Here is a 27,440-nt window from a genome sequence, read left to right as displayed (position 1 = left end):
TTCATTTCGAGTGACCTTAATTGTATTAATTGTGATATTGAGCAAATTAAATTGAAGAGTATTAAATGCATTGTTCCAGTCTGTCCTCAGAGGATCAACTTTCTCATTACATCAATGAAATGGGAATACTACCTACTATGCTCTTCAAAACTTGTGTCACAATGTGGTGAACACTGAAACTTAGAGTAAAAATTTACAGCAGCTCAGAAACAGTTAACCTAGTTATCCCATTTCAATTTAATATAAACCTCAACCATTTGGAAATGAACGAAATAGTTTGTCAGACGGAATATGCAGGGAGAAGGTAGAAGAGCAAAGTTTTTGAAATTTCTCTTCATATATTCAGGGTTTATAAAGTCTCTGCTGGAGACAAAAAAAGGTAAGATTCATCAGTTTCTCTGATAAAGTTCCCTGTTTCAGGGGGAATAGTTCAAAAATATTTTTAGAATAAAATGAAGAATATCATGAAGATTCTTAGAACAGAAAATGTAGCAAGATACCAACAACTTACTATAGTCAAAAGCAAACACAACAATGCACATATACATACATGCATGTAAAGTAAAATACAGCCAGATTCAAAAGGTATAATCCAAAATTAAAATTTCTTAAAAGAACTCAAATCTTCCACTTGAAGTATCAGATTGCAAAAGTGAGAGTCCCTGCCACAAATTTCTCACCAACTATTAAAAATGTTATTTAAAAAAGCATATATGAGTGCATATATGCAATGCACATTTTTCTATCTTGAAAAAAAATCAGACACAAGGAAAATAACACAGGCCAAATCAACCATTAGAAAAAGACTGAAATACTATCTTATCTGTTTTTTTGGAATATTTTAAAGGGACAGAAAAAAGATTTTGACTGTCTATTAGTTAACAGCCTATCCTAAATTTTTTAAACTTGCAAACAAGCACATTCTCATGGCTCATCATAACTCAAGATTCAAAGTTCCTCAGTTACACAAAATCTGGAGTGCTATGAACACCCAGATCTTTCTCCAAGTGACACTCACCTCATCTGTAATGCTCTACTTTTATTTGTTCAGCTAGGTAATTGTCTCCTGCCTAGCACTTGCAACATTAATTCTCGCAGCTGTTCCTGGTGAACCATGTCTTATTCTTCTCAGGCCACTTCTCCAAAATCTCAAGAATACTTTGAACTGTATGTCTGCCCTCCGTTGTGCTAACAGCCCTGTCCCAAATAAACCATGTTTGCTCTCTATACCTTCACAGAGATTTTAATAAAAGCACTGAGTACTACTAGATTCAATTAACATACTTCTGGAATCCCATCCAATATATCCTTCTAAGCGACAGTGAATTGACAGAAAGTAGTCTATGCATGCAGTTTTCCAACCAGCTATACTTAACTGTATAACCCATGTATTTCTGAGATTTCTTTCATATTATGAAAATGCCTTGTGAGAGAATTTAAAAACTCCAGCTGGACATGACATCTCCTGGTTCTCCATCAAGTTTTGGTATCAGTTGCACATACTAAAAATACAATACTTCATGTAGATTAACAAATCTGTCTAGCTCTATGATTAAGTATTTTTTTTCAGCATCCTTATCAGTGATGTGCTTTATTTTTATTACTTCATCTCAGTGAAGACTTCTATCACTTTGTCTCCAAGGTAATACTTTAAGCATTCAGCACAGCTTCAAAAAACAATTCAGATGTCCTGATATTCTACAATATCGCACAGAACATCCGACTCATGGACCACCTCTCCTCCACATTTCTATGATACAGGATACAGAAGACTTTAAGAAAAAGATTTTCACCAAGTTGATTCTGTATCATGCCTGAAACTTGAGGCCGAGTTGAAAAACCTTGTCTTGAAGTACTTTTGTGAAGACAATGATGGACAGAGTGCATTGGACAGGAACAACTGTATACTTTGATGCACAACGACCTAACACCATCTAAGCATTTAAAATGATATATTAAAACTTCAAAGACTTATGTTGGATATATAAAGTTTCAAATTAAAATGCAGTATGTGTTTCACAGTAAAAAAAAAAAAAAACCATGAAGATGAAATGGATGCTTTATATAAAATATTTACATAGATAGAACATAAAAAATGTACCATAGTTGGTAACCTTTATGACTTGGGGAACCATGTATTTACATATCTTTATCTTCGCATGTGCGTATGTATGTGTTGTGTATATATTTTTAACAGTTGACAGCTGTTTTAGAGCATACAGAGATGCCAAGCTGAATGAGGGTCTTGATTACTTCAAGATTAGCTATCTAAAGTTTCTATTCATTTTAAGTGTTGTTAGTGCGAAGAGTCATTAGTCACTTCCTTGTCTCATAGAACATCAGCATACATTTACATTGTTAATGAACATTTGGGGTAAATGAATTAATGGCACTTTTAAACATCAATTCAATACTAATAACTTTGTATGTCATAGAAATGTTAAGGTTGGGATAAAAATGAGAAACCTTTTCAGTCCAGGTAACTAATTGCTTCTGGGCACAATAAAGGGTAAAATTAATTTACAGTGTTTTTTTAACAGGGTAAAAAATCTTGGTTTTTCTTGAAACAGAGTTGAGAGAATTACCAGTGGTTTTTTAAGGAAAAAACCCAGAAGAAATGCTTATCTTTTTCTTGATTGGGGTAGACTAGAAGCAAGCTATATTTCCTCTGAAAAACGGTTATTATTTTAGGTTATTGCAAAAGATTATTTTCAAGTTTCTAAAAATATGTAGAAAAAAGCATTTAGTTTATCAAACTAAAATGACTCCATATCGTTAACATGTCAAATATAATAGAGGAGGAACACTGACCTAGAAAAGCTATTTCATTTAATCGTCAGGTTTTAAAATACTTCCCCCTAGATGTTCATTCTCATTTTCTAACATTGAAAAAGCTTTATAAGCCAAAGAAGAAAAAGTGAAAAAAAATTAGCTCAAAGGGACAATGAAGTTTTACCAATATATTTTAAAGCAAAACATCAGCTTCTTACAAACTGAAGTAATAAACCTGACTAAGCAAAACTTGACATAGCTTTTTTAATAAGCACTAGTAAACAGAAGATTTATAGACAGATACACCCACACAGAGTAGTTGATCTGGGTGAGGGACTTAGGAAATGTGACAAAGTTGTTTCAACTCTGTAATTTAAAATAAATTTTTTATTTTGCCCTCCTGGTACATGTGTTCAATGACTGGAAAATTACAGGTAGTTAAGGTGCCACTGTGTATAACTGAGTACTTGAGGAATGTTTTCATGACAAGGACGAGCTTTCTCGTTAAGCTTATCACTTTCTTCAAACCAACTATACTGTCACTACTAGCAAATAAGTAGAAAAGACAAGCAACACAGACATGCATTGCATTATGCAAGCAGTTTGTTCTCACTGTTCATTAGAGTCTTCCAAATACTGCATTTAATTAATTTACTTTCAGTTCCATAGTAATTTCTACCTTTAAAGCCTGTTCATTCTAACTCAACTTCCAGGTTTTTTTACCAAATAAGAATATAAGTGCTAAGTCAAACAAACAAACAAAAAAGGAAATCAGCCTTTTTATTTGCACAATCTCATCCAAAATAACACACTGAACTTTACTGCAGAATTAAAAAAAAAAAAAGGAAAACAGAAAAAATCCCTAAAACCAAAGCACTGTAAGAGCTCATGCTTGAGAAAGTAACATAAAGCCATGCTGCATTTCAGTATTCTTATGCTGAAGTCAGTGTTTGGTTTATGATTAAAAAAGGATGACAGCGCATTAAACATTTGGCTAATGTTTCTGTCTGTAATTGAAAGTTGACTTTTCGTGGTTTTCATTAGTGTCAGAGTGTTCTACACATACTCTGTGAAATGTTCTTTAAGTTGCCCTGTTCAACTTCATTGAGAGAACTAAACAAATTATGACAGGTACAGTTATCATGACACACTTATATAAGGTTTCTAGGTATAAAGTCAAAAAAGTACAGAAATACAAAACTTACCTTCCCCTGGCTTGTGCAAATAACTCTGCAAGGGATCAATGCCTATTTCTTGTTCCTCTGTTTGCAAAGGGTGACTGGTTTCAGACACAGAATGATACATATTGGCAATAGTAAATTCCAACCGAAGGGTATTTATCTGGAGGAAAAAAAAACAGAGAAACAAACACTTTAATGTTTCTTTAGCTATTTTTCAATCACACAAGTCAATAGCAAAAATGCTTAAAACCTTTCCTTATTTTCCAGGTATTACACCACCATCAGATGTCTAACAGCAAAACAACAGTGTTTTGATTCAAATGTTTTATTATTTGGAGTCCAAAAGAATTGTTATAGCACCTCCAACTTTCAGACTGCAAGTAAAAGTCCAAGTGTGGTTTTGCCAGACTGTAAAGTGGGGCAGGAGCCTCTTTCCTTCCTTTTTCTAGTTTCCCCAAATCATCTTTTAGTCTGATTCCAGGGAGAACTGATACTAGTCCTTGGGGAATGATGAAGGTTATAGAGCAAAGCTGAGGTGAGACCCATCATCACTCTTATGGACTCAGGACCTGTTATCATAGAAAAACTTCCTTTTAACCACTACTTTGTCAGAAATCATAGGTCAAGTACAAGATAGCAGAGAGAGGGACGCAACCACATACAAAAAAGAGAATAAGATAATACTGACTGGTATGATGGCTGAATTCAGTTTTATCAAGATTTATATTAGCTTTCTAGAAAGATGATGTTTAAGAAGCATTTGAAGAAATGTAATCAGCTAGCTAGTGAATATTTACAAAGAAGTTCTTCCAAAAATGAAGGGCAAAAGGGGAGAAAGCACAGAACTGAAAACCCAGGAAGTAGGTGAGACCGGTTCATCATCACAAGCTGCTGAATGACATTCAAATCATGATCACATAAGCGAACAAGAACTATGTTCGAAGTTCATGTGAGGAGTGTTGGAAGCTAATATTTGTTGCAATGAATAAGAGGATGCCAGTAAAAGGGTGAAAAGCAGATGGTGTTATGGTCAGAGCAGTAAGAAGGAAAAACGACCTTTCCAGTGCATTAACAGCACAAGAGTACATTTGTCAAGACTGCATTTTGGTCACTGTACAGCAATTTATTAACAGCTTGAAAGAGATGTAGCTAACTTGCAGCACAAAAGAACTATGCCAGCCAAATAGGTTTGATTTGCCCAAGCACACTAAGTAGCTACCTATGACTGCCATCTGAATTTTAAATATCACTTACTGTAACTGCTTAGTTTACAGGTATCTTAACTGTTTAACTCCAAGAAAATTATATTTAAAAAGAAATATACAAACACAAAGAGGTATAGAACAGAACAGAACAGAATAGAATAGAAGGCACCTACACTTTCAGGATCAGTATATTATCAATTCAGAAATCACTAATTATGCTTTTCCTTTGGTTCTTACAAGGCATGGCATTGACCATATATGTTCATACCTTCAGTTTACTGTCAATAAATGAAAAGGGACTAGGATTCTGAAGACCCTTCTAGTTTTCTATACTATCCATCTGCTTCATTTTCCTACTAAGTTATGTGAAAAAAAAAATACTAAATAATAAACAAAGCTAGTGGCACCACTGTTAGGCATTTCCTTCAAACCAATGCACCCAGACTGTTTCGGAAAGGATGCTCTCTCAGCGGTATTCTCTGCAGGTTTTGTCCTTTATTTGTCCCGGCACCTGTGTTAGTGTGGTGCTGATATGATCGCACCATCATCTCTCACTGCTTTTTAACTAGAAGAGAACATCTGAAGCTCTTGGAAACAAGCAGCCAGGAACTGAGGGAAGTTAGGACTGTCCACTTTTGCAGTGGTACACCTTTATGTCAAATTATTACAATCTTATAATCATATGATAAAACACCACTAAAATACAGAATTGCCTTGAACAACTCTTTGTACTAGCTCAACAAAACGTATTATGATTGCAAATAGACATCATGTGTTTCCTATGTAATTTATAAATCATAACCATGAAAAATGCGCAAATGGTAACTTGGAGAAAAACATATATAAACTTGCTAGCCACTTAAATAACATTTCAATGTTTACCTGCAGTCTTATGGTTACATAATATAGAGAAGTGTTTATAACTACCTGATATCTTAAATAAATGAGAAACCTGAAAGAATTTACTTTAAAAACCAAAACAAAACCCAGTAACTTTGCAGAAAGATATTTTTATAATTTTCTCCTTCTGGAATTTTAGTTGCTGCTCTGGTTCTCTTTGCTATATTGTCTTAATCACCTTTCTACTCATCTGTTGATTTTGCCTTCACAAAAATTACAAGCTTATTTCGAACTGTGCTGCCAGAATTTAACATTTTATTTTTATGGTCCTTCAGACATTGCTACACGATCTGACCAAGGTACAACCCCAAGTGCCTTTTCAAACTGAGAACCAGGCACAAAATGACCTTACCAGCCTTTGTAGTTTTAGCAGCCACCACTTAGTTAAGCCACAGTATGCTTCAGACTTACATTGTCTTACATACACAACACTGTATGAAATCAGCTCTAGTAAGTTTGTTCTTCAATATTCTTCTGTTCTGTATCCACCTTCTCTTTTTTTAAATACTCCCTAAATGCCATGCCTTTACAACATATAAGAGCTATAATTTACTTTACAGACGGTTAGAGCAGTTTTAAACAGCTGAATAGATTTACTTTTGATACTTGCACAGTGATTTAATCAGTTACTTGTGTTTGTTTACAGATACATTTGATTAGTGTTAAAAAAAAATCACTACCTATTAGTCTTGTCACTCCTTAGTCCAAGCAATTTTCTTTACAGTTTTATACTTAAGTTCTTTTCAGCTCTTCTAACAAAGAGCAAAGAGAACTATTAAACAATTATGATTACACTTGGGATCTTACTCTGAGACAGATTAATTCTTTACAGGTTTGTGGTTGATTTGTAATGGCCTACTAACATTGTTCATAATAAATAAGATGTAATTTAAAAACATTCTCAATGTGAAACAATAAAAATGTAATAAAAATCTGAAGTTCAATTGTTAGATTACAAGACTCGATACCGGCTATCTTGTTAAACCCTAACAGCTCAGTCAAAGCTAGAAGTGACTCTTTTATCTATTCCTACTTTTTTTTTCCCTCCAAAGATGAAGGGCTAAAAAACCCAAAGACCAGGCACCCCTCCCAGAACTGGGAGTTCAACTATTCTTTAATATACATGAAAAAATAATTAAGGCTGCATATGAAACATTTATCTAGTTAGGGGAATGAAAAGAGACACTAATACACCCATGAGCCCAAGGAAAAGACAGGCATATAAACTCCTTGTCTGGCTACTCTCCTTAAGTACGCGAGCAGGGAGAGCCCTCACGCGCCAGCAAGGACAGCATCACAGGTCTGCTCCTCACCGACCAACACACACGCACGGAATGAATCCAGTCTGCTTTCCAGTGAAGGCAGCTTGTCAGTATGCCTGTGACCTGCCAGCCCAGTTACTCAATGGAGACCAAAAATCCCTCGAAAGATAGGCTTATGGGCTCCAACACAAAACTCCACTGGATATTAAAGGGACTCTGTAGAGATACTTGCTTATAGCACATCATCCCCTCTCCCCATGACCTCCTCCATATTCCATAGGTGATAAAATACCAACCTGTTTCCATTAGGAAAAACTTAACTGATGTTTACTAACATGTACCTTACTAACAACCTCTTTGCGCACGGCAGGGGTCAACTACTCGTTGGATTAGATAGTCTGATTTAACATAGCCATTCTAATTCAGAGAACTTTTCTTGTTCTCCCTGAGTACTTAGCTTTGAAGTCTGCTGCTTCTTTTTAGACATGAGGAGGTTTGTGCACCTGAGAGTTTACAAATTTTTTGCCTTCCGTATTAGCTGCTCTAACACGAACACATGACGTTATTTCTACCACATCTTGCCATAAACTAGTCTGTCTTACACAGTCATGCCTTCATCAGCATTGCCATTCTTCCTGTATACAAACCTGTGAGTTTGGAATGCTTAAAAAAATAACATTTAGAACATTCACAATGAAACCTACTTCTTCACCAGACTGTCAGTGGCAACAGCCTCAACTCAGCCATGCTTCATCTGCCATTAATATGCATAAGTCATATCTTTCTAGCTAGAAATACAAGGCAAAGATAAAAGTCTAAGTGTGATATGCTTCTATCATTAGCTGAACTGCCAATGAAGCACCAGTTACGTCCAGACCGGAGATGGGCAAAACGTGTTACACAAACATAGGAGTACACCGCTATAACCAGAACTGTACAAAAAAGCAGAGTCATCTGTAAAGCAGAGTCATCTGTAATAAGATTGTAATAAATACTCATATAATAAACTGATTATAATGAATGTTCATTTAGAAGATGAAACGTTCAAAATAAAAACAAACTTTCTGGAGTTCTTTAGCAGTGAGACTATTCACTACCACGTGAGCAAGTGGCAAGACTACCCCAATCTCAAAAAATTTGATAAATTTAAAATCAGTATTTCATAAACAAAACATAGCACAGTTGAATAGAATACTGTACCTTATTTCAAGTCATAAGACATTCATTTACCTTTTAACTTGCAACAGATACTGAATACAAATATTCAGTATTCGAAGGAGCAGTTTATGGATAGCAAGCATTGTTTCAAAAAGTTACTAAATTATTTCAATTAAAAAAAACCTAAAAACATGTCATCTAAAATGTTTCTCTTAATCATCAGTGTTTATACAGACTTTTAAAAATTATTTATTCAAATTACAAAACACACCAAAACATATCAAAATTAACGTTTAAGATATGAAGAGCATTCATATTGTTTGGGCAAAACTAGAAAATATAATCAGTCTCACAAAGGATATTTTGAAAGTGTAACTCAGTTGGTAAAAAAGAATTAGGCAATTCTGAGCTTTTACAACATCCATTTCCCCTCTCTTCCCGTCCCCCCGGTGGTGAAATGAAAGGAGACGAATTGCAGGCTTGAGGAGGCACTTAGGAGCAGGGCAGAACTGCACAAATTGCAGCACTTGCCCCACTCTTGCTCTCTGAGAGCCTCTTACCCCCAAACAATGGAGCAAAAAAGCAAAACATCTTATGCTTAAAGAAAGGAAAAAGAGAACCCACTAACACTGAGGAAGAAACTGAACAATGCTGTTTAATCTTGGATATGCTAAAAATAAAAATCAGTTTATATCAGTACCAGCAAAGCTACTGGAATATGACATTTCTGAAAACTACTGAAGCATACCAAAGTATTTAAATAATACTTTGCATTCATTCTATTAGACTGTATCAACCACCTTCTCCAAATTATCTTTGGGCCTTTATTTCATGCCATATAGCAAAGTTTACCATTTTAATTACTTAAATTGATGACAAGTAGAGGAAATACTTGTTTAGCTAAGTGATAAATTAGCTGCCCTGTGAAGTCAAATTGATTAAAACGACCTGACTAAAAGCAAATGTCTGATGTGGTAATGGTCTTATGCATGTTTTGTTAAGTTTGACAGCATCATGTTATGAGGGTTCACAGTTCTGCCCCTCATTTGCAGCTTATGAAGTAATCAAGCATTTTAGCACACAGAGTGAGGATTCTCCAGAATGTAAAAACATTTTAAAGTAGGTAAGGAATTAAGTATTAGGAGAATAAACATGCATTGTGTTTATTTAAAGCCATGAAGTACACATGACTTGCAAATAATCTAGAAACAGCTTCAGACCCTGGGTTGTCTTTTCACTGGCCAAATCCCCTGGGCCTTAAATTATTCCTCATAAAGTAGGAAAGAAGGAAAAAAAAAAAAAAAAAAAAAAAGTCATGCTTTCTCTGAATAGAGGGCTGAGCAGGAGACAGTCCTGAGCATGAACTCTGGAAAATGAGGACTATTTGGTATGTTTCAAGCTGGATACTTTTTACTAAGACAATCATTAATAGGCATTTTTGAAAATTTTGTTCCAACCTGTAATATTCACTGCTTTATTCTTTGCTCTGGGAGTGATTTTTACCCAGGCCACAGGGACCACCTATGTCATAGCACTGAGCTCTTCTGCTTTCCATCACTCGAGCCCTTTACTACCACCACCTTCATTAAAATACAGAAGATACTAGTTCAAGTGCCTCCAAAAAAAAAAAAAACCCAAACAACAAACCCAAACAACTCGCCCCCCCAGTTTAAAACTAGTTAAGGTTTCTACTCGGCCACTTCCACAGGTTGCCACCACCCACTGAAGAAAAATGCCTTAGGAGGAACACTAACTCAGAAAAAAAGTGCACCATTTGACAAACTTTGGATAGCATAAAGCAAGTCTGTTTTCTTTTATAAAACGTATCAGATTATGTATCATTAAAGTAGAATGATGCAAACATAAAAATGGACTGACATGGTAGAGCAGATTAACGTCAGCTGGGGTCCCAAACAAAACAAACAAGATCATGCCACTGATGGACAGGTTAACAGCCAGTGAGCCAGCTGATCATGAAATGCAATTAATTTTGTCCCATTTAATAACATTTCCTGCATTTTAACTTCTGCTTGTCTGATCTTTAATACAAAAACAGACTTACATTGGACTTTAAATAAGTTAATTAAGTATTAAAATCAATCATGTGAAAGTCTTAATATTTAATATTGTTAGATTGTATATCAAAGTGGTTTTATTATTTATTTACTCCAAACCTTTCCAGAATACTTCATGTGGCAACAGGGGGTCTGTATCTCACAAGATAAATGCATTTACAATGCCAAATAAATTATATATAAAAGCATTTGTCTTAATACATGTCATTCAATATTAAATATCACCCATTGGTACCACCCTGAAACCCTAATCCATTTTTACCAACTGCACATTTGTATTATTCAAATGTTGTCTATTAAATAGTTGTCTCAAGAGCCACAGTAAAGGAATACATACCTAAGAACAATTATCATAGGAGCTTTAAAGCACTGTCTACAGATTTAACCCTACAACTTTCATGTCTTACCAGTACTTAAACATGCAAAGTATAAATTCAGTAGTGAATTAAAATGTCAGGGATAAGAAACAACACAAATAGCCTGGGACCATGACAATGTATTCTCTTGGTAATTCACATGATAGTTAAAAACTTTTTTATGCTGGAAGTTAAAAAAGAAAGAAAAAAACCCACAAAACTTTATAAGTAAACACTTTATATTCTGTTAATTTGGAAGATAGGAAATCTTCCACATATTTGTTACAAGCAGGGAACAAGTTCACGCAGTTGCTAGCTTACAGTTTTCTTGAGGTTACACGATTCTGTAAGAAACACTAGTTTGACTAAGGGAGAAAAACTTAAATAAAGCAGAGAGGATTGAAATCCTTACGCAATGTTGACCACTATATTTAATACCCACAGTCCCCTACCGGCCTTGTCAACAATGTTTCCCAAGGTCTAATGCTATGAATAGTGACAATTGACACTTATGGTGAAACAATTTCTCTCTTCTGCTTTGAAAATAGTGACAACAAAAGTATAAACAGCATCAACCATTACCAGTACTACAGTTTTATGTTCAGTATAGTCTTATTTAAAAAAAAAAAAAAAAAAAAAAAAGACACAAGAACCAAAGCCAGTCTCAATTTTGAAGTTTGAATTTCCTTAAAAAAAAAACAACCAACCAACCAAATCCCACACCCTCAACACAAAACTATACTTATTTTTAATGCTGGCTTATGTGACAGCTCCACAGTGAGGCTGTTAAGAGAACACAACTTTGATCTAACATTGATTTCAAACAAGAAATACCAGCAAAACCAAAAAAAGATCCAAAGTCAACAGCTAAACATAACCCCTGCCCTGAACACTCCTCCCACCCCCAGGATCTAGCTTTTTAGCAGCAGATGTGAAAATGTTATGTTGCTGTATTTTTACCATACTTCCTTTCAACTGAAGACTCAAAAAGAGAAAGGTTCCTCATAGGCAAAACAACTTGATAAAAATGAGATGTGTAAATCTCCTCCCATCACCTGATGTTGCTAAGGCCTGAGCTGAATCAGTGTCTCCGTCTTTAGACAGATAGCACAGAAGGACAAGAACCAGCTGCTGCAGTCTGGAGAAGAGCAACAAGATCTATTAAGAGCCTAGAAACTATAACTTATGACATAAGACTGAAAGAAACTTAATATTTTACTTTAGTGAAAGGAAGATGGGGGAGAAGGAGAGAGGAAAATGTAGTAAGATTTCAAATCTTTACATTATTCAACTATGAAGCTACTCCCTTTTCTTACAGTAATCTAGAGTTGGTGAAAACCCTATTCATATTAAAATGATTCAAACAATTGGAAACCCATTAAATGAAAGAAATCCCTTGTTTATTTTATTTTAGAATATATTTGATCTACCTGGTTACAAAGCAATTCAATATAATTCAAATTAAAGCTTTGTCCTTCCAAAGATAGTTAAGAGATTAAAGTCGTTTACTGCTGTTTATGGTATGGAAGTGACTGCTTTTAAGTATTTAAGAGTTTTACTTTCAGGAACACACAGGCACCATGCTATGCTACACGCTTTATGTTTTAGTAATACATATGTAACTCAAAGGGCCAAAGAATGTCAAGACTGAAAGAAATCACCAAAACAGTGAACTGGAAAAAATGGCAGCTTAGCCTGCAGCCTTACCCAAAATGATAGTAACTAGCTTAGACACTAAAAGTGTATTCAACGAAATAAGTTTCTAGGATATCACAGCTTTAAAGTAGTAAGCAATTAATCTAGGATTCAGCCTTTATTCTTTCACTATTTTTAGAAAACAGTTTCCTACAGGGGTTGACAGAATTCTTATAGAAACAGGAGCATGTTCATGCACGCACAGAGGCATTTACATCAAATATTTCTCTTCTAGATATGCAGATGCTAAAGCAGCACGGTCTCATGCTGAGGGAGAAAGTAAGTTGGTGTAAGCCCCGCTTGCTACGGAAAAAGGACCATTTCACAGGCACTTTCAAAAGAGCAGAGAGAGACAAAATTTGTTTTGTATCTTACAATGAAGTTTCTACATAACGTGAAGAACCATAACCCATGTTCACCTACGCGATCCAGTCCTGATGAGTGAATTCAAAAGGGCACAGTTGTAGAGGAAAACCAGGTGCAAGAGGAAAGCAAAGAGAAGGTGCTTTCTGAAATCTAATTCAGTTGCAGTGCAATGAATGCAAATTGCAAGGGTTTCCTATTACTTCTGCCAACAGGAGCAGTGGCTTACTTGAGTATGTCTAAAAGCTGTACTTTTCAAGAGGAAAAGAGCTTCAGAGTAGGGCTACCTCCGGTAAAAAATATGCTGAAGCCTCCCATGAATGCTCCCTCTTACACTCAAATGCTCAGTCTCAAGACATACTCTATGTAAGGCACAGTATTGATGTCATGTAGTCCCTGCTCACATTGCTTCTCTTCAGCCCTGCCACATCAGGAGTAACAAAAGCAGGATGCTTAGCAGCCACTCTAGGGGCTCAGTATTTTTGCAGAATGCTTATTCATACCTAGGATGTAGTGAGTTTCAAACAGCAATACCTAAATAAAACAAAATAAAATAAAATACCTCAAGCAAAGGAAACCCCTAAGACGTGGAAACACAAGGTATAAATGAAACCTGCTAACCTTAGCAGACAGTTGACTGCAAGAAAGCACTTTATACCAATATATCACTACTGCTATGAGTAACATTTTACTTGGTTTTTTTAGTAGGAATGTACCACTGTATTCCATGCTACTAAAAAGATGACAAGGCAGGTTATTCCTTTTGCAGACAGTGAACTCTGCTGCTCAGCACATCCTGCTGCATCTCTTGTTTCTGGTGTTCAGGAACTCTTAGTACTAATTCCTGCCAAGGTTAGTAATATTATAAATGGGAGAAAATTACAGTGCAATACTCTTCCTTCTTTAATAATTTAATCTCTTAATACAGTGTTATGGGTTACAACTTATTTGCCTATCCCTTCCCATATTTTCCATTCAAATTTCTGACCAGCTGGATGAAAAGTTTTACCCTTTCCTGCACATGCACATCAAACTGCCAAGGGAACAAGTGGTCTTGCTGAAGTCTGCAGACACAGAGACGCTAGGCAGGTAAGGCCACAGTAGCATAATGACTTCTATAATGCACTGTTACTTAGAGGCATTTCTTCCTCCTAAAATATTTTCTGGGCAGTCCCTGCTCCTTGCAAGAGCATGTAAAACACAGGCATAGAAGTCACCAGTACAAGCAACATGGCACATCAAACACACACTGGCTGTACCGCCTCAAAACCTGAAATAGATGCAGGTCTTAAACAGCAAGTGGGAAAGCAGTACTTTGCAAGGTTACAGAGGAACAGAAGTCTGGCTATAAAAAAAATATTTAATTCTGCAGAACTGTAGAAATGTACCCTAAAATTTACAGTAAGAATCCAGAACATAAATTAATTCAGAAATAAGGATAAAATACACAGTTTAAAGGGGCAAATATTAATAAAAGTGAGTTGCAATTTTTGAGTTAAGAGCTTTTAGTTTTGGCAGTGAATTTGTCTTACCAGAAACATGTCATCAGCAAGTTCTATTTTCTTTACCCTAAGTCCTGGGTTTATTTTGCTTTAGAAGTGGGTCAGCACACACTATGCAGCAAGAAGCAAAAGCCTGGTTTTGCATGACATTCTTAGACAACACGTAAGTAGCAGGGCAAGATCTTAGAGAAGACCAGAAGTAGTCGGCTAAGGGATCAGTTGCCCTGAGAACTGTATACGCTCTTCTGCTCTGGTGAATGACAGCAGAACAACAGGCAGGACTCTCTGAAGCTTTTTGATTTTTAATAGCTAATACAAAAGATTGATGGCTCCTAAATATGTTAGGCTTAGTTGAGTGCTCTCTCTAATTCACCAACCTCTGTGACGTGACTGAATCACCCAGTGCTGCCTGAATACCAAGTTTTGTTATATGCAACCAACAAAAAGGAATTCCCCAAAAACAGTGAAAAGATTTGAAGAATTGTACTGGAATAACAGCTGTCATTATACTTTACAGAAAGCTTGCAACACCTTTGAGGCTAAGCTTTTAAGCCCATTTTATTAAAAAAATATAACAGATGTAAACAAGATATGGTTAGAAACCTCCTTGATTAAATTTTTCCTATTGTTTTTAGAAAGCCTTTGCAGACAGTTTTCTTGTCTGTGTTAGACGGACCAGTATGACTTTTTAAGAATATTTAACATAAAAATCACAATAGCATTAACACTCTGAATCCTCCTGGACAAAATAGCTGTTTTCACATACTTCTTTCCAACTCTTTGTGTGTGTGTGTGTGTGTGTGTGTGTGTCCTTCTGACCAATTTTATTATTTTCTTTCTCTCCAAACACATGAAATTTCAATTTGCAAAAAGGTAGCTTTCAGATTTTTTTTCCTGCTGCAGCCTGTATGATCTCATTCTTAAACTGGTCACATGCAAAAGCCTAGAAAAATGTTCTTTTTGCTATGTTGTTGCATTTCTGGTAATAGTTGAGGTAGAGAAGTGACCTAGTTCAGGTAGAGAAGTGACCTAACAGCGGCCAGGCTATGGACCACTTAGCGCATTAAGAAGAATGAAATGAGAATTTTGAACTGGATCCAGAAGTAAATGGAAAGAAATCAAGCATATAGAATATAGGTGTGATCTGTTCTCACTTTTCTTTCTTACTTAATAGTAAGGCTGTGCATCTTGGGGCACCTAAAATTAGTAGTCACTTTTGAAATTTTGGTCTGTCATGTATTATTCATCTTTCTTTTTCTCCTGAAGGAAGACATAAGATGGCAGTAGCAGGTGTTCTTAGCTTCCTGATGGAAAAGGAGGAAAAAGTTGACCGAGGGGACTGATCTTTCTTCAAAGGAGAGGTGACAGACAGAGATTGCCTAGCTGAGATGACTATTTTCTGCCAAACACATATTGTATTTCCACCTGTTGCCAGGATGACTTGAAGCTTAAGGACTTCTCAAGCAGGCACCAGATCCTCTGCCTACTTATCCAAACTCCTGTGCTTGAGAAGTTCTTGTTCTTTGCTGTGGAAGAAAAAGGGAAATCCTGTTCTGTTTTAGCAGCCACATTTATAAGCAAACCACTGAATACAACAAACCCAGATAACTTTAACATTATTCGTCATTTTTGGTTTAGAGGTTTTGACAGCATCTTACCAGAAATGAAAGCCAAAACATAAAAGATAATTGAAATGAAATGATTTAGAAAGACAGAAAACCACTCCTTCACTATGCAGTAGCTTGCTTTCTCCAAAGAACCCCACATAAGACTACCCTCATCCATTTGAATAACTGAACACGGTATTTTTAACATAAAGATCTATTTCTAAAAAAATGTCATCTAGTATATCCATACGAAGTTAGGCTGCTAGAAAGAATATTTCCTTGCTTCCTTTAAATTCAGGATTGCCTCTGTATTTAGTGGAGCTCCTTTACAGCACTGATGTCAGAAACAGCAGATGAAAAAAGCGGTCTCACCTTCCAAAGACATACACACAGTTTGGCTTTTGAAAGGTAACACAGAAGACTAAAGAATATTTTAACTAAAACTGTTGGATTCTTTTTCTTAAAGACAGTAGGAATGATCATGAGATGTGCAGGAAAGAACAGTCTTTGGTTTTGTTGGGTTGTTTCCTTCATGATTGAAGTGCCATTTGACCACCAAGCTCCTCAGTTCACGGATAAAATGCTTTAGACCTTATCCATACCCTAGCATTATATGTTAAACTTTACATTTATTATTTCCTACAAATGGCAACTTTCATGGATATGTGCCATGCTGTCAAAACTCTTCACTAGTTTTCATTCCCATCAATAGTATTCTTGGTGCAAACCAATGTGTGACTACTTAAACTTTAATACAGCAATTATTTAATTTAAGACCAGTTTTCTGAATTAAAGGCACACATAGTCTGTCATATCCATCCCAAGACTTATACCCGTACAGCACTTCTGTACAACTTAAAATCAATTTAGTCATTTTGATTCTAGTTTATATTTATGTAGTCCATCATGAAAGAGCCCAGAACTTTACCCTAACCTAGGTCCTCTATATGCCACATGTATATGCAATCTACTGAATCAATCAAAACGGCTCACAGTTCAGATGATGTATACGCAAATAAAGGTACCTTACCTAGAGGTCAAAATAATTTCTGTAAGAGCACAGTATATTCTCTTGTTTTTAGCTACCTCCTACAGCCATAAAGTATAAAAATTTAACAAGCTGCAAAATAACAAATTGAACCCCATACATCGAGTTTCTTTAGTATCATGCTAGGAATGCTGTAATTATAATCAAGAATACACTTCACTTTCAACACTGTTTGCACTGTATCTTTCTACCTTGTGGCCCATGCCAGTTTTATTACAAAATATGATCATGGGGAGGAAAAAGTAAAAAAGAAAAAAATCTATTCTGCTACTCTAAGATCACACGTGCAGGAAATAAGGTGTGGATTTGGGCTTTTTAAGATAGTGCTTGTATGTTTTGCCCTTATTCCTGTCTCAGCTTTTGCAACCACATAATACAGTCTGGGGGGATCACCATAACAGTGGATAAATTAGGATTTCACTACCATTAAGTCTGAATTGTTTCTTTACAAGGCTACGAATCAGCGTAGCTCTGATTTAACAGAACTGTGAGACATTCAAAACCACACTTCCAACACATTAAGTACAATAGGTAGGATTTTTCAAAAATGTTTTACAAATGCTGAGAAATAAGGTAGGTTGAAATGTATACGTATCACTACATTAGTCGCACAAAGAGAAAGCTGCAACACAAATGCACTGAAAAAGGTAGGAATACTTGCCTATGCATGGTAGGAAAAAAAAGATTGCTGAAATGTTGATTATTCACTTTCATGCTTCTTTCTTTTCTAACTGGACAGTAACTAATATCATCCAAGAGTTTGGATGATATTAGGCCTATAAGCATAAAAGTTTTTTAAAAAGCCCTTGATACATTCTTTCTTCAAATTTGCCTGAGAAAATAAACATACATAGCTGAAATAAAAAAGGGATGGACACATTACATATATGACAATTCAATCAAATGACTGTGTAACATAAGTGTGTGAAAAATAGTTTCTGAACTTCTCATGAGAGACTACAGAAGACTGAATCCTGGCTTCTCTAAAACTCCCATTGATTTTATCAGGCTGGATGGCCAGCCTCAGTGCTCTAATGTACATGTACAAGGCCACTGCTCTAGATTCATGAGAAGTTCTGACCTTGAGGCTTTTTAATTTTGTTTGCTCATCTGAGTCTGCTATGTAATTATTTTAGGCACGTTTCTATATTTCAGTATTATGCACATTTCCAGCAAAGATTTGGGAATGTAATTTAAATATACTGCATGTTACTGTGACTTGTAGGTATTCAATTAGTAAAGGAGAGGTCTGCACTTGTCCACCTCACCTTCATCTCTGAAAAATAATTAGTACATACCAGATGCTGTGTAATGACTTATTGAAATATGCAAATAAAAATATTCAAAGGGCCTTCACTACTTTTATGACAATGAAGTTCATAGTTGTGATATTCCAAACAACCCTAATCCTTATTTTCCTAAGTGTACACATGTATGATGAAACACAGAAGTAAAATCTTAGCTTTCTTTACAAGAAAACAAGGTTTGAGTTGGAAGTCTAAATGTCAACCCTGAACATTATAAAATTATACAGAATAAGGAGGAAACAGGGCTGATAGTGCATATAAATACGACAGTGTATTAGGTTGCATTTAATTACCAGTTCAAACAACAACCTGATCTAACCTTTGACAAGTAAAATAAATGTTCTGAATAATTTAACCAAAGCAAACATTTGCTGTTAAATGCTGGCTAATTATAGTAAGAGTTGTACTGAGAGGGAGAAAAAAACCCAAAAGAGATGGTAATTTATACACTTCTGCAATTGCTACAGCTATTCCTTGAAACCCTTGAATTTTTTTTCCATGCGGGATAGCTATTAAGTATCTACTTCGGGGGAAGAAAAAAAAAAAATCTATGTTTAAATGAAGAAGTACCATATTAGAATAACTACCCTTGATTTACAAGCACTGAAGAAATTTTCCAAATACAGAAAGTAAGGTAACATTAGTTTCAAGAATATCCACCTTTTCTACTGATAGCTTTCTGATACGAAAGGTTACCGCTTGTAATGCTCTGTATCACACTGGAAAATAAGAAAGGGTAGAATAACGATTAAGTCTTTTCCAAAGTGTCAGTGCAAAATCACAGAAAAGCCTCATTACAGGATAGGGGAGCACAGTTCAGTCATGTCCAATGCACTACTTAAGAGTAATGAATAAATGTAAATTCTTTCTTTATATAAATACTAGATCAACAGTTAAATGACATAAATAAACCACAGAGATTCTTTAAAAACAACCCCTCCCGAATTATGGGAGGGACAAAATAATTCCACCACTATGACTTTTTCAGATATATTATCTATAGCCAGATATACTACCCATATGAAATACTGAACTTCAAAGAGAAGCTAAAGATCTCAGAAAAATAAATATATGTGACAAGGACAAATATTTAAAGTCAGCATGCTTCCAATATCAGAACATGAATAACCATGAAATTGAAACCATTAGAAAAAAGGCGTTTTCTCCTGCAGCATATATGCCTTCCAGTTGTAGGCTATTTTTAAAGAAATGAATGGCTTTTTCTGTCTTTGGGCCAAGAGTTTCACTTATTTATGCCATGAAAAGTTAGGAGAAGAATCAGCTGTCTACCTGCATGCACAATAACTATGGTTCAGAAGAATCAGAAGACCATGAAAATTTCATGGACAAGCAATGTATGGTAAACGAAAGAAGCCTATAAATCCCTAATCTTGAATATATATTAATATTTGAAGGCTTTATATAATCTGCAAAGTAAAAAGTGAAAACCATTAAAAATATTAAAACTGACTGTAAGTATGCTCCTCTCTTTCCCAAAAGTAATCTGTGTGCAGATAAGTTCTGGCCACAAGTTTCCAAGACAAACATATTATTTTTAAGTTACCTTTTATATTTTCATAAATATTTAAACTCTCCCTGAAATTTTAAATATGTTTATAGAGACAAGAATGCTAACATTCTTAGCTTCTTATAATGAAAAAATAGGAATTAAACTATTTCTTGCACCCTGTAAGAGAAATAATTTTTAAAAGAAACAAATAAAAAATACACAAAAAAATTTACCACAAATTGTTTACTCGATAAATGGGTCAGGTCGATTCAAGAAATTGAAGTGTATTTTCTAGCTTACAGTGTAAATTGAATACTGGAAAATTGAGTTTGAAGGTCATTACTATTCTTGCTCCACAGCTCAGGATAAAGTCCTTAAGCAAACAAAGTAGTAAAGAATTTGACAAGATCCATGCCTGACACTCTGGAGAAATTCAAGTACAAAATTAATTTTATGCTGTATCTACTGCTTCATGCCAAATGGACAGTGAAATGCACTGTTTTTTCTTATGCTGAGGCATCCATAAAAACATACTCAGCTGTATTTGGACAGGACAGAGGGAAATATTAGGCAGTCATTGGTAAATGCAATGAATCAACTCTTCCCTGATATTATACTGCAGATAAAACTTTGGCATTTAAGCATAAAACTGGAACAGATCTTCTCTAGAGTTGTTACGCTTTTTGTATTCTGCATTTGAAACGTTATCAGGTTCAGTAAGGTAAATTTCGCTAATAGGAGATATCTTTCTGTGAATTAAAAATAGCCACTCAATTCTAAAATTTTATCTTCTCCAAAATACTTATACTTTACATAAACAATGAAAGAAACAAAACCAGCCAGGTTATAGGTTGTGAGGGCTGATGTGAAGACTGCTGCTTGATGAGGAGCTCACACTTAATGCCAGCCATTCATCAGTGCCAATTACACTTTCCTGTTACTCCTAATTTTCCAAACTGTTGTGCACTTTAAGAAGTACAACATTAAACATCTAAACAAGAAATTTAATACAATATTTTATATTTAAATAATTAAATCTGATAGAAACACTGATAGAAACGCTAGTGTACTAAAATGCTAATATACTAAAGAAAACCCCAAAACTATCTTGGCCATAGCTGCAAGGAATATGCACTGTTCCTGAATATCATCTTAGGTATCAGTCTGATATAGTAGGTGGTGTACCTGGAAGAGTGATTATAACCAAATAATTTAGTTACATATGTACATGTACTTGGGCATAAACCAGTTAATAACTTTACCCAGTGTGGCCCACCTGGAGGACAATTTAAGTGAGTCCAAAAGATATCTCCAACCAGACCATTAAAGAAGAAGAGGAATACCGTGATGCTGAAACTAGCCAAGCTTCTCCCCTGACTTTACGCACCAGATTTTGACACTGAAAACCAGAAGAACTAAAGATCGAGTTAGTCCTTTAGATTCATACTTCTGTGCAATAGGTTACAGAGAAATCAGAATTAGCAATAAAATAAAAAGTAGAATGGATAAACCAATAGAAATCATAGCAGAACTATGACTGTGGGGTTCTTTTTGAACTAATCCAACATTTCACCCTGGTCAGTCTGTTATTTTAAGTAACAATTAATTTAGTCTGTACTGGAAGTTTCCTGCATATTTTAGTTTGCATGTACTTGTAAGGTCTTCCTGAAGGGAATTCACTTTTGTGTAGAATGGCTTTGTGATGTGGATTAGCCTCCACAAGGGACCCAAACTGACAATAATGAATTCATTTTATATAGGAGGCTAGACTTAAATGAGAAGTGAAAGGCCAGTGCCAGCAGAGTTCAGTGATCAGCCACTGTTGTTCTCTATATAATTTACTGGTTGAGTTTAATAATTACAGCATTGGCTTGATAATCTGTAGCTGCAGCGTACTGGAAGGAGAGGAAGAGAAAATGCTTCTTGTGTTAATAGGAGAATTGAATTTTTTTATTTAAATGCAGACCTACATAAACTGCAAACGGAGTATTTATAACAAACATCTAAGAACACTGACACTGGTTTAAACTAAAATTAATTTATATCACTCAAATCCGGAAAAACGTAATTTCAAGCCTTGATCTTATTAGGATACTTAATGTAATCTTATTAGAATGTGAGCTTCTATATATCAAAGTGTTTTATACATTGCAAATATATTTTAAAGAGCTCCAATCAACATTACTAAACAATTCACTACTGATCTCCAAACCTAGTTTCACAAGGGCAGATTATTGGATCTGTAACTAATACAGCAGGAGATGCAATGTCTTCACACAGGCGATACTCTTGCTGCTATACAGAACTGGCTGTCACATGAGTGTTAAGTAAGTTTCCAGGACTTTCTCATCTCTTAACTGCCTGAGATTTAGCACAGAGCAGCATGCTTTCCAAAAGGACAGAGTACCTACAGCTTCAGCAGAAGCAAATGGGGATCATACATGCTTAAAATTTCAGAAAATCAGGCCTGGTGCCATATACAAGGAAAACGCTGCCAGAAATGTCACTCACAGAATCCATGCCTGCCACTCCACAGGGATTCATATATGCTTAATGATGGCTAGCAAGTACAGAGAGCAGACCTAGCTAAGGAAAAACAACAGAAAACTAGGCAGCAGGCAGGCGACGAGCACTCTGTCTGCACTTGTATCCCCACTGGCAAAGTAAAAGTAAAATGGTTAAGAAACCGGTAAGGTTGATGCCAAAAATTTAAATGTTTCTAAGGACTATAGCAGACCTTAAGAGAGAGTTTTTAATCTCATTTGAAACAGTTTCAATACTTCAACATTAATGTATGCACATATATATTAATGAAGCAGACATGTTAATCCCCCCGATGTCGATGTCTGTGAAGCAACTTAGCTCTTACTTCCTTCACCATCAGTCGTGTGTAAGTAACATACTGTGGCAACATATGAATAGTTCATAGCTCCAGCAATGAATGAATGAATGAACAGTGACCTAAACGCAAGCAGCAATTAAGGTTTCTGTTTCTTTACCCATCAGCTATTGCATATACTCACAGCAAACAAGTGTGTTTTTCTGACATGCACACTTGTCTGTTAATAAGTTAAAGAACTATTTCAGTCAAGAGCCTTTATGTTTTTCCCCTACACGCTTCGTTTCTTGCTACATGCATTGGAGTTTTACTCTATTTATAGAGATGTTGATGACAAGCCAAAGAAATGGAGGTGATGCTGCCAGGGATTAAGGTAAAGAATACTACAATACTTTGCACAGGCACAAAGGGTCTGCCATGGTTTCCCTGCAATTGGAAAGCTTAAGCGCAAGCTTTCTGAAAAGTGCAATGAGAGCTTCCCATTAGCACTTCTATTTGATTTTAGTACACAGTTATACATCCCCTGCAAGACTTTAATGTGCTACAACAAAGTATCAGGAAACAGAAATCCAACATTTTAAACAGCAACAAGCACGAAGTAATTACAATATGCTGTTTAGTTTTGTTTCCTGTTTTGTTTGAGGGGTGTGTGTTGTTCGTTAGGTTGGTTAGGGTTTTTGTTGGGTTTTTTTTGTTGTTGCTTTGGATTTTTTATACTTTATGGGGGGAGAAGAGAAGAGCAAAAAAACCCCACACAAAGAGCCATGCCTGCTCTTTTTCACAGGTTCAGTTCAAAATAATTCTATTAATAATCCACTGCACACTATCAACACAGTAGGTATGTGTACAGAGATAAATTACATTATAATTTACTTCAGTGAAACTAAATTCCAGTTGTAGAATCTTGTTACAGGAATCATCTGTAAGAGCAACCACTGGCCTTTAAGGGACCAGCAGGTACAATTCTAAGTAAAATTAGTTCACAAAAATACTTTCCCAATTGTAAACAGAATGACTGATACAATCTTACCTGTCAATGAAAACTCTACAGAAATCCATTTTTCATATCTTTTCTTTCAGTTTAAAAACTGAGTCCACTTTCCCTATTATCTACAATATATGGTTCAAAATTCTAAGCCCCTGTTAGTCTGGCAAAAAATGATCTCTGCAAAAATAAGCTGAAGAAAATTAAGCCAACCAAGACCAAAGAAACGAAACAGAACCTGGGAGCTGTTAGTACATTAAATGAGCATTACATAACGCATTTGTCTTTGTAGAAAGTAGAGAAAAACAAAAGGAAAGCTATCTGCTTGAGATAAGTAGATTTTTTTTTCCTCCTTTATACTAAGCTTTTTAGATACAACAGTGTAATTTTATTTTCTTTTTTTTTAATCAAATAATCAATGTGGATAATTGGTCAATGGAACTAAGAGTCTACTAACGTGCAAAGTGGATGATTGGCTCCTTTATTCTTGAAGGTTGCATCATGCTGCCTTGTGATTTTTAAAGCCAAAATCTGTAGGGAACATGTATTCAATAACAATGCTTCACACTTTTAATAAACTCTTTACATTCCATGAACTGTGTGTGCTACAGAAATGAACAATCTTCATATTGAGATTAGCTCTGCCCCTTCCAGCATCAATCCTGAACCTATGCCATGTATCAGGTATGTATAAATTTTTTAAAAAGCACTTCATTTTACGTGATACTGGTTTTCTCCAGCACCTCACTAGGTTCTTAGTATAACAAGGTATGACTTTTCAAATCTTTGCTTCCTCCCAGCCTTCAAGTAGTCAGAAATGTGCATGTATGGGGGTGTGTTAATGTCATATATACATTACTATATAGGTAAAATACTACCTTTGCAGGATAAATTATGCTACTGCTTCCTTTTACTACAAGATAATGTTAATATAAGGGACAACAAGAAGAGGTTTCAAGATCTTATCTCTCAGATCGTAAAATAAAGTCTTCCACAAATGAATAAAGTAATTATCAGAAACCACTTGTTATGAAAAATAATTTAATTTCCCTGAACTCAAACCCTACAACTTTCAGCTAACACTGAAGAAACTGGAAAGTAAAATGACTCATATACTGCCAAAAAGCAATATGGGTGAAAACAGAATTTGTTCTATCAGAGGCAAAAGTAACAAAATGGTAAAATGCAAACTCTATTTTAAAATGTAGATAACATTGACAAAGATTGATTGAGAAGAAACATATGACTGGGCAAAGAAAAGGCTAGCTGATTGGACTGACAAGAGCAGAACAATTTGGGAACTGCAGATTCAGCTGGTCCCTACTTTACACAAAGCACATGAGGGGATTATATCTACGTAGGAAGGGGAACAAATGTGGTGAAGCCGTGGAAATAAATAGTGGGTTAATCTCAAGTCATAAGGGGTGGACTTCTCCACTCTGTGTAACGCCCTCCTAGATATACAAGAGCTGCTCTGCGGCATCATTTCCTGGATGCTTGGAATTGAATCATCAGTTTTGCTGCAGATTTACAAGGCATTAAGTAGCTTTAGACTCTCTCCCTCTCTCCTTTTTCTCCCCGTCCTCCCTGAATACTAATCTCACCTTTATTCTTGAAAACTATTTACATTAGAAATTAAAAATCATGTAACAGAGATTACAGAAAATCCACCAATTAAAATTTTAACTTTCATAAATAACAAACTATTTTTATTCTTCTTCATTTTAGGACTTCCTTGTATGTATTTATATATTACTTTTCAGCCTTGCTGGAGCTGAGAGGTTGAATGGACACTGACAGGCAATTGAAGGAGAATAGGTTCTTTCATGATAAGCCAACATAGCTCTAGGCCAATTTTGGACACTATTTGGCAAGCGTTACTGTATTAAGGAAGCAATTTTTCAAGGTTCACATGCACCAAGTGCAGTGTGCATTATACAGCTATTAAAAAAGCAGCATTAACATAAGACTGAATATATCTTGTTCATGTAATTATCTACTCAATTCAACATGCCCACACAACATTTACATACAACTAAGAATGTAAAAAACTCACAGAAAGCAAAATCTCTACTGTATGATGCTCTTGGATAGCTTACGCTCCCACCTCTTTCTTAAAACCACATCCAGTAATATTATTCAAAAAAGAAACTTGCACGTCACATGCCCAGCAGGCTTAGAAGTCTTATCTACAAGTCTTATCTTCATATCTACAAGAATTATGAAAAAGCAATCAGAAATTTCATGGACAGTATACACACTTATTAATATGATCTGTTTTATTAGGTCCCAGCGAAAACATCTTATTAGTTCTACAATTAAATGATTCAGAAACCATCCACACTATCTTTGCCTTTTAACAGTTCCAATCAGTAGCAGATCTAGGTGTAATCAACAGCAGCAGGGGGCTTTAGGAAGCAAAACAAAACAAAAACAGTAGGGATCTTTACTAGTTTACAGTAATTGATACAAGGAGATGTTATATGTTACTGCAAGTTAGCCCAAGACATGGAAAAGCTACGTGAAAATTTCCTATTATCTACAACTACCATTTCAATATAGCAATGGCAATACAATAAGCTTTTAAAAAATGGAGTATTTAAAGTTTAGTGAATTCCTTGCTGATCTAGATCTTCTTTATCTCTTTTTTTGCCACCTCCATTTTACATTTTCTGTAACGAGATCAATATTTGGGTTACCATATATTCAGAATCCATGGATGTCACCCCTTAAATTTGTGAGTGGGTTGCACGAGTGATATAAAGTCCCTCTTCTGTAGGAGTTGAGCACATGGTCTGAACAGCACTTTTAGCCCCTGCTATGCATGGTAGCGAAACTATGTTTCCCATATGTTAGTGCTGACAAGCTGACTGATATAAATTCAACTCAAAGAAACTTACATACAAGTTATTTTTATGCTTTTTAATCCTTTTCCTCTATTAAGAGTGTCCCAGATATAAGAAAGGAATACATTAAAGAGAAATTGATAAGTGGTGCAATAATTTATGCACCCTTTGAGTGCTAGGACATCTGCATAAAATGAGGCCATCGCCTTTTTGATGTCAAGGATCTTGGGATAGTTCCAAATTGTAAGTATTTAAATCCTAAGCTTTTAAATTCCCATTGATTTTAACACAAGTGCAAAGAGATAAGCATCCTAGTATCTTTTTGGATCTGCCCCTGCTACGAACTCTGAAAATTTTATCTAACCAGAGCCACACAGCACTCATAAAGGACAACCAGTGAGCATCTTACAGTGAAAGCCCATGTTGTCACATCTGTAACATTTCTGACCTTGCTAATTTAAAGCAAGTTTGCATAAAAAGAGCAATCATACTTTTGGACTGAGGCACAGGCAGAGCCACAGAGTTGACACACTCCCACCACCTGATCTCCTCTGTAGAACCAGCAAAATCAGCAAGCACTCTATGGGTTGCTTTCTTGGTGGCCAGGTGAAGACACATGAAATTCAAAATTTGTTACAGATGACTCGCTCAATGATCACCGAGTGAGTATCAGAAAGTCTTGCTTGAGCCATTGTAGCCTCTTAAAGAGCAGAAGTTCAAAATTACATAAATACACCTAATTAACTGCTTACCACATGGATAATTTTATTCTTTTTAATATTGTAATACGCCTTGCAGCAAAACCTACTGCTTTAGCACACTGCTTAAC

General features: G+C 35.5%; 1 protein-coding gene across 4 annotated transcripts in view; it reads right to left on the bottom strand.

Annotated features, from left to right (window-relative positions):
• Positions 1-27,440, bottom strand: part of TBC1D5 (TBC1 domain family member 5) — a 328,444-nt gene that overhangs the window by 192,849 nt on the left and 108,155 nt on the right. For 3 of the 4 annotated variants that reach the window (XM_030008981.2, XM_030008982.2, XM_030008983.1), the window contains one exon: positions 3,978-4,113. In XM_030008981.2, coding sequence (XP_029864841.1) covers positions 3,978-4,113 — 136 coding nt within the window. Of the gene's footprint in view, positions 1-3,977; positions 4,114-19,091; positions 19,151-27,440 lie in introns of all 4 variants that reach the window. The other variant, XM_030008984.1, reaches the window with a different exon arrangement.

Source organism: Aquila chrysaetos, chromosome 3 (assembly GCF_900496995.4).
Source record: "Aquila chrysaetos chrysaetos chromosome 3, bAquChr1.4, whole genome shotgun sequence".
NCBI classification, from domain to species: Eukaryota; Metazoa; Chordata; class Aves; order Accipitriformes; family Accipitridae; genus Aquila; species Aquila chrysaetos.
Note: the sequence above shows the minus strand (reverse complement) of the source record. Positions and strands in the feature narration are given on the sequence as shown.